Source organism: Hylobates moloch, unplaced genomic scaffold (assembly GCF_009828535.3).
Source record: "Hylobates moloch isolate HMO894 unplaced genomic scaffold, HMol_V3 SCAFFOLD_9, whole genome shotgun sequence".
Lineage (NCBI taxonomy): Eukaryota > Metazoa > Chordata > Mammalia > Primates > Hylobatidae > Hylobates > Hylobates moloch.
Window position 1 is genome coordinate 23726161 of NW_026652284.1, and position 8909 is coordinate 23735069.

General features: G+C 50.2%; 1 protein-coding gene across 1 annotated transcript in view; it reads left to right on the forward strand.

The window, feature by feature from the left end:
* LDLRAP1 (low density lipoprotein receptor adaptor protein 1) overlaps positions 1-7388 on the forward strand; it is a 47735-nt gene extending 40347 nt beyond the window's left edge. The window contains exon 9 of the mRNA XM_032759371.2: positions 7039-7388. Coding sequence (XP_032615262.1) covers positions 7039-7051 — 13 coding nt within the window. The 3' untranslated portion in view covers positions 7052-7388. The remainder of the gene's footprint in view (positions 1-7038) is intronic.
* Positions 7389-8909: the final 1521 nt, after the last annotated feature.

Here is an 8909-nt window from a genome sequence, read left to right on the forward strand (position 1 = left end):
CGCTGCACTCCAGCTTGGGGGACAGAGTGAGACTCTTGTCTCAAAAAAAAAATTCCATTCCACTTTCTTTTTGTTTGCATGGTTTCTGAGAAGTTGGATATAATTATCTTTGCTCCTCTGTAGGTAAGGTGTTTTTTTTCCTTTGGCTTTTTTGGGGATTTTTTTTTTTTTTTTTTTTTTTTTTTGGGGGGTTCCCCTTGTTGCCCCAGGTGGGGTGGGGGGGGGCCATCTCAGCTCACTGCAACCTCCACCTCCCAGGTTCAAGTGATTCTCGTGCCTCAGCCTCCCGAATAGCTGGGATTACAGGCGCCTGCCACCATGCCTGGCTAATTTTTTATACTTTTTTAGTAGAGACGGAGTTTCGCCATGTTGGCCAAGCTGGTCTCGAACTTCTGACCTCAAGTGATCTGCCCACTTCAGCCTCCCAAAGTGCTGGGATTATAGTCGTGAGCCACCATGCCCAGCTTTTTTTGGGATTAAAAAAATCTTTGGTATTCTGTTGTTTGCAAATAATATGCTAGGTGTAGATTTGTTATTGTTGTTGTATTTATCCTGCTTGGTATTCTCTGAGCTTCCTGGCTCTGTAATTTGGTGCTTGACATAAATTTGGAAAAATTCTGTTATCATTATTTCAAGTATTACTTCCGTTCCTTTCTCTTTGTCTTCTCTTTCTGGTATGCCCATTATATGTATGTTACACCTTTTGTAGTTTCCCATCCCTATCCATTAGAAACCCCTATGCCATCCTCCACCATGTCTCTGTACTCCTGACCCCCCAGCCTCAGGCAACCACTAATCTGCTTTCTGTCTCTACGAATTTGCCTGTTCTGGACATTTCGTATAAATGGATTCCTGTGACATGTATGGTCTTTTGTCTGGCTTCTTTTGCTTTGTGGATGTTTTCATCACGTTGTAACACATGCCAGTGCTTCGTGCCTCCCTCTCTATTTTTAACATCTGGCTTCTCTGACACAGGGGCTGAGAGAACAGGGGCTCAACAGGCAATATCTCCTTCATCCACCCAGACCATGCTCCTGTCTGTGGGTTGAGCCTGTCAGCTGCCAATGTCCTCCGCGTGGCAGGTGTCTGAACGCTGGCTCTGTGGGAACATGTGTGTGCTCTTTGGAGGTCCTGTGGGGGCCTCAGCCTCCACAGTCACCTGATGTGGTTATCTGGCTCCTAGATAACCCTTCCAATGCTCCCCAACCCCCTGCTCTTGCCTGCAGCAGTCCGCCCCATGGTTCCTGTTGCTGGGGCCCCTTGTGTGGTGGGTGTCTTCTTGGTTGGGTCCCAAAAGATGGTACAAGGTCAGCTCTTTTTTCTGTGTTCTCTGCTGGCCTCAGCAAATGGCAGGCATGCGGACTGCCTTACTGCCAGTCCCTGCCACCCTGCCATTTCTGTCCACTACTCTCTTCCCCTGCTCAGACAGGCCCAGGGACAGAACAAGCTGGCCACACCAGCAAAGGTCCCCAGGAGGGAGATGTCAGTCTTGCCTCTCAGCAGGGACCATCCCACCTCCTAATAACATGTGATTTTCTTGGTGCCTCTCCCACTGGGCTTGGTTGAGAAGGGTCTCAGGTGGTGGAGAAGAGGAGAGAAAATCCACAGCTTCCATATGAAGCTGAAGCTTCATATCCCTGAAGAATCCCTTCCCCCACATAAATGTAGAAGTAGAGGGATGAGAGGGCCAGTCTTGCCTTTTCAGCAAGCCCTAGAGGGAGCATCTGGCCCTATTTGTTGGGGCCTGTCTTCAGGATTTGGTGTGTTCTGCAATTCTTTACCCTGGCTCTGGACCCCAGTTGTCAATTCTGGGGCAAATGGGAAAGTTCCTGCTGCTATCCTGTTCCACATATAACCCCAGCCTCATGTTACAGTCCTGGCACGTGCTGCAAAGGGCAGGGCAGAGAATGTGCTGATCTCATCTGGGGGGTGCTCCGAGGAAGTGACTTTTGTAGGTCAGACCAGGTCAAAAGAATGGCATGTCCCGAGGTCCCAAAGCAGGAAGCAGTGTGGCACATGGGGAGATGGGAAGACCGGTGGGTATGGGGTGGCGAGACTGAGGGCAGAGCGGTGAGAGTTGAGGCTGGCGGTGGCGGCGGTGGCAACAGCAACATTTATAGATCATTTCTGTTTATGCATTTCTTATTTAATAATCACAAAAGAGGAAGTAGCTCTGATTATCTCTCTTTCGTAGATGGAGGTATGCATCTTACTCAGAGAGGTGAGGCAATTCACCTGAGAGCACACAGCAGCTGTGTGGGGAAGCTGGGGTCTTAACCTGGGTCCAGAGCTGGAGCTGGCCTCTGGGCCTATTTGCCTCTCCTGTGCTCCAAGATCCCAGCAGACCCAAGGACGGGGCAGTCTGTCCTGCCCCTCCCCACCCCTTCTCCCTTTCTACTGCCTACTCCTGGGAGCCTGCATGAGGGGCTGGGTGGGCATGAACAGGTGAGCCTCTGAGACAAAGGAGAACTGATTGGCAAGAGAAGTAAGGCCTTTGCTGTCAGCAGGTCTGGGTTTTTAGTCCCCACACTGGGCTGTGTGACCCTCGGTCAAATTCTTCCTTTTTCTCTGATTGTCAGTTTCTTCATTTGTCAAATACCCACCCTCCTTGAGAGTGTCATTTTATTCCCATTTTGCAGATGGCCCAGAGAAGGGAAGCAAGACAGTGGCACCCAGGAGCCCAGCACCAAGCCCAGGGCTGTTTCCCCTACACCTGGCCATCATCTTTCCAGGGGTCTGGGCAGTGCCAAGGGGACTAATTGTAGGCAATGTGGATGGTTTTTGAAGAGGCCGAGACTTCTGAAGACAGGTGACCCAGGGGCTCTCATGATAGGAGAATGGGAATGGCCAGTCCAAAGAAGAGAAACGTGACCAAGAACTGGTATTCAGATTCGGTGGTCCAGGGGCTCTCATGATAGGCTGGCTGGAGAGAGTTGCAGCCTGAGCCCCCTCCCTGTCCCTGCAATCATCTCTGGGCCTGCCCGAGAGCTGATTGTGCTGCGGCCGCATCTGATCTGGGCAGACTGGTCCCTGCAGACACAGGCATCCATCAGGGCCACAGCATTTCCCAGGGCCACATACCTAGATCTCTGCTTCCCACGTGCGTGTGAGTGTGTGTGTGCATGCACATGTGTGTGTGCCTATGGGTGTGTGCGTATGTGTGCATGTGTATGTGTGCACATGCGTGTGGTGCGCGTGTGTGTGTGTATGTGTTTTGGGTCAGGGAGGGGGCTGAGTTAGGAGGTCTGGAGCACAGCACTGCAGCAGGGGTGGGGGCTCTGTTGAGGTGTGTCTTTGCCCTCACTGGGCTTCTCCCGCCTCACTCCCACTTGGGCACAGCTCACACTCCAGGCCTTAGCAGATGGGCACCCTGTCCAGGGACGCCTGAGCCCTTGACGGTCCTCAATCCACTCTCAGATGCAGATTCACATCTCTGAGCCCCAGCCTGAGCTGAACCCTGACTCTAGTTCTAAGCTGAGACCCAAAGCTGACCCTAGAGTGAGCTTGACCCCAGCTCCATGCTTAGCCATGATCATAGTCCCAGACTGAGCCCTAATCCTGTTTCCAATCCTGAGCCCTGAGCTTGCTCTAAAACTGAGCCCTCATCTTTTAGACAATTCTTTGAACCCTGTTCCAGGCTGGGCCCTTACTATACACTAAACTCTAATCCTGGCCCCTAACTAAACCTTGACTCTGATCAGAAATTCTGTCATGATTCACTTCTATTTTATTTTATTTATTTTATTTTATTTTTGAGACAGGGTCTCACTGTTGCCCAGCCTGGAGTGTAGTGGTGTGATCTTGGCTTGCTGCAGCTCCAGCCTCCTGGGCTCAAGCAATCCTCCTGCCTCATCCTTCCAAGTAGCTGGGACCACAGGCATGCGCTACCATGCCCTGCTAAGTTTTTTTATTTTGTAGAGACAGGGTCTTACCATGTTGCCCAGGCTGGTCTTGAACTCCTGGCCTCAAGTGATCTTTCTGCCTCAGCCTCCCAAAGTGTTGGTATTAGAGGTGTGAGCCACTGCATCTGGCCATGACTCACTTTTAATTTCAGTCCTGACCTCCGTCCCTAGCTGATCTGTGCTTGTGACCACAGTCTAACCCTTAATTTCCGAACAACAAACCAACCGTTAACCGCAAACTTAGCCTGAATGGGAGCCCAAGATCCCTTCCAATGGCAGGACTTGTGCTGAAACCAGAAGGAAAGTTAGTATTTCACCGAGCAGAGTTGTGGAAACTGTGCACATAGGCATGGAGTGGGAATGTGGAGAATGGAAGTGGCCAACCCAGAGAAGAGAAAGAGTGACCAAAACTGCTATCCACAGTGGGAGTGGGCGTGGCAGGAGGACTCTGGATGCAGTCACAGCTGGGGTTCAAATCTAGGCTCCACCGCGTATCAGTAACCTTATTTTGGATGGGTCAAGTGTGTGGGGAAAAGAAAGAGAGATCAGATTGTTACTGTGTCTGTGTAGAAAGAAGTAGACATGGGCCGGGCGCGGTGGCTCACGCTTGTAATCCCAGCACTTTGGGAGGCCGAGGCGGGCGGATCACGAGGTCAGGAGATCGAGACTACGGTGAAACCCTGTCTCTACCAAAAATACAAAAAATTAGCCGGGCGTGGTGGCGGGCGCCTGTAGTCCCAGCTACTCGGAGAGGCTGAGGCAGGAGAATGGCGTGAACCCGGGAGGCGGAGGTTGCAGTGAGCCGAGATCACGCCACTGCACTCCAGCCTGGGCGACAGAGCAAGACTCCGTCTCAATAAGAGACTCCATTTTGTTCTGTACTAAGAAAAATTCTTCTGCCTTGAGATGCTGTTAATCTGTAACTCTACCCCCAACCCTGTGCTCCCTGAAACATGTGCTGTGTCAACTCAGGGTTAAATGGATTAAGGGCTTTGCAAGATGTGCTTTGTTAAACAAATGCTTGAAGGCAGCGTGCTCGTTAAGAGTCATCACCACTCCCTAATCTCAAGTACCCAGGGACACAAAACACGGCGGAAGGCTGCAGGGACCTCTGCCTAGGAAAGCCAGGTATTGTCCAGGGTTTCTCCCCATGTGATAGTCTGAAATATGGCCTCGTGGGAAGGGAAAGACCTGACCGTCCCCCAGCCCGTAAAGGGTCTGTGCTGAGGAGGATTAGTAAAAGAGGAAGGAACGCCTCTTTGCAGGTGAGACAAGAGGAAGGCATCTGTCTCCTGCTCGTCCCTGGGCAATGGAATGTCTGGGTGTAAAACCCGATTCTATGTTCCATCTACTGAGATAGGGGAAAACCGCCTTAGGGCTGGAGGTGGGACATGCGGGCAGCAATACTGCTCTTTAAGGCATTGAGATGTTTATGTGTATGCATATCTAAAGCACAGCACTTAATTCTTTACCTTGTTTATGATGCAGACAACTTTGTTCACGTGTTTACCTGCTGACTCTCTCTCCACTATTATCCTATGATCCTGCCACATCCCCCTCTCCGAGAAACACCCAAGAATGGTCAATAAATACTAAGGGAACTCAGAGGTGGGCGGGATCCTCCATATGCTGAACGCCGGTCCCCTGGGCCCCCTTTTTTCTTTCTCTATACTTTGTCTCTTTCTTTTCCAAGTCTCTCATTCCACCTAACGAGAAACACCCACAGGTGTGGAGGGGCAACCCACCCCTTCAAAGAGGTTCTGTTTTTCCATCTTAAAGTGGCTCTTCAAGTGGGTCCGCCCTGCTTTTCTCTTGGGTCATGGAGCTCCTTGGGAGTGTCATTTTCCATCTTGTCTTTCGGTCCTATGTGCTCTCCCCGCTGCCTGGACCACTCCTTTTTCCATGTCCACTTCTGCATCTGCAAGATGTAGTGTTCCTTCCTCTAAGAAGTCTTCCCGGGCCCGGCATGGTGGCTCACGCCTGTAATCACAACACTTTGGGAGGCCGAGGTGGGGGGGGATCACCTGAGGTCGGGAGTTCAAGACCAGCCTGACCAACATGACAAAACCCCGTCTCTACTAAAAATACCAAAATTAGCCAGGCGTGGTGGCACACACCTGTAGTTTCAGCTACTCAGGAGGCTGAGGCAGGAGAACTGCTTGAACCTGGGAGGTGGAGGTTGCAATGGGCCGAGATCACACCACAGCACTCCAGGCCGGGCAACACAGCAACACTCCATCTCAAAAGAAAGAAAGAAAGAAGGAAGGAAAGGAAGGAAGGAACAAGGAAGGAAGGAAGGAATGAATCAAGGGCTGGGAGTGAGCAACACTAAGGAGTATGCTTGTCAAGTGTGATGGTTGACTTTATGCATCAACTTGACTGGGGTAAGGGATGCCCAGATAGCTGGTAAACCCATTATCATTATGGGTGTGTCTGTGAGGGCATTTCTAGAAGAGATTCACATTTGAATCCATAGACTAAGTAAAGAAGATCCACTCACATCATTGTGGGTAGGCACCATCCAGTCTCTCATAGAATGAAAGAATGGAGGAATAATATAGAATATAGATGCTGGAGGCAGGGTGAATTCTCCCTCTCTCTCTTCTTGAGCTGGGGCCTCCATCTTCTCCCACCCTCCAGCATTGAAGCTCCTGGTTTTTGGGTCTTCAGATTTGGGCTGAATTACACCAAGGCTTTCCTGGCTGTCCAGTTTGCAAATGGCAGGTCATGGAACTTCTTGGCCTCCATAGCTGTGTGGGCCAACTCCCATAATAAATACCCTCTTACAGGCCGGGTGCGGTGGCTCACGCCTGTAATCCCAGCACTTTGGGAGGCCAAGGCGAGCGGATCACGAGGTCAAGAGATCGAGACCATCCTGGCCAACGTGGTGAAACCCCGTCTCTACTAAAAATACAAAAAAATCAGCTGGGCATGGTGGCACGCACCTGTAGTCCCAGCTACTCGGGAGGCTGAGGCAGGAGAATCACTTGAACCCAGGAGGCGGAGGTTGCAGTGAGCCAAGATTGTGCCACTGCATTCCAGCCTGGTGAAAGAGGGAGACTCCGTCTCTACATAAATAAATAAATACCCTCTTACACATATATCTCTCTGTATCCTATTTGTTCTGTTTCTCCAGAGATCCTGACTAATACACCAAGGCCCAGGGCTGCATGCCGAGGACTCAGGAAGAATCTCAAAGAATCCTCTGCACACAAGAACACTGCTATCCGCCAAAGCTGATGTCAGCTGTTCCCTGCAGACTGGCCTGGTCCAGCAGAGCTAGCTCTGCTAACCTACCAAAGGCAGGAAGAAAATGAGCCACCAGGGGCTTCCACACTTGTCTCTCATAAAAGATATATGCTCCACAAGGACAGGGGTTGAGTCTATCTTGTTCCCTGCTCAATAATGGTCTGCTATGGATAAGTAAATGAATGGATCAAGAGATAAGGATGGAAGAGCAGTTTACAAACCCGAAGCATTGTGCAAGGCAGGGCATAATTGGGTAGGAATGCTTCTTCTAGAAGTTATTCCTTAGGAAAGGCCAAACAAAAAGTCTATTAATAGACCTGATTAATAAACATCAGCCAAGGTAAATGTTAACAGGAAGTATTTCTGCAAATGTTGGCGGTCTCTCAGGCTGGGCTCAGAGTAGGCTGGCATGCTGGCGAAGAAGGCTTCCTGCCTCCTGTTTGCTCAGAACATGTTCTCAGGCCTAGGGGAGCCTCATTCTTGAACCCCAGAATGGGTGCCACAGTCCCAGGCTTGCTGCATCCTGGAAGCTCACCCTACTTCAGTATGCAGTCAGACCCAGGTACGCAGGGACGCAGTGTGCGGTCAGACCCGGGTGCGCAGGCACGCAGTGTGCGGTCAGACCCGGGTGCGCAGGGACGCAGTGTGCGGTCAGACCCGGGTGTGCAGGGACGCAGTGTGCGGTCAGACCCAGTTAGATAGTCCTTAAACATGCCATGCTGGTTTGCCCCTGGGGGCTTCACTTGTGCTCTTCCATTATTCCTCTTTTCCTCACTTCCTTCAGGTTTCTGTACAAATGTCACCTCCTCTGAGAGGCCTCATCTGACCCCACTCAAAATTAGCAGCCACACAGAGGTATAATATGCTGAGAAAAATTTAAAAATAAAATAGCAGCTGCTGTTGCCATAATTATCCATTAAAAAAATCCCCTAACCCTGTTTTAATTTTTTTTTTTTTTTTTTTTTAATTTTTGAGATGGAGTCTCCCTCTGTCTCCAAGGCTGGAGTGTAGTGGCGCAGTCTCAGTTCACTGCAATCTCAGCTTCCCGGGTTCTGGGCTCAAGCAATTCTCCTGTCTCAGCTTCCTGAGTTGCTGGGATTTACAGGCATGCACCACCATGCCCAGCTAATTTTGGAATTTTTAGTGGAGACAGAGTTTCACCATGTTGGCCAGGCTGGTCTCGAACTCCTGACCTCAGGTGATCTGCCCGCCTTGGCCTCCCAAAATGCTGGGATTACAGACGTGAGCCACCGCACCCTGCCTTAATTTCTTGAAAGGGCTTATTACAAGTTGAAATTGTATATAAGATACATTTGTTTTTATTAATTTTATCTGATTCCCTCTTCATTCTAGAGGGGAAGTTGGACAAAATACATTGTTTTTTCTTTTATTTCTTTTTTTTTGAGACGGAGTCTTACTCTGTCACCCAGGCTGGAGTGCAGTGGCGTGATCTTGGCTCACTGCAACCTCCATCTCTCCGGTTCAACCAATTCCCCTGCCTCAGCCTCCTGAGTAGCTGGGATTACAGGAGCTCGCCACCACACATGGCTATTTTTCTTGTATTTTTAGTGGAGATGGAGTTTCACCATGTTGGACAGACTGGTCTTGAACTCCTGACCTGAGGCAATCCACCTGCCTCGGCCTCCCAAAGTGCTGGGATTACACGCATGAGCCACTGCTCCTGGCCCTTCCTTTTCTCCTTTTCTTTTCTTTTTTTCTTTTCTTTTCTCTTCTCAGAGTCTTGCTCTGTTGCCCAGG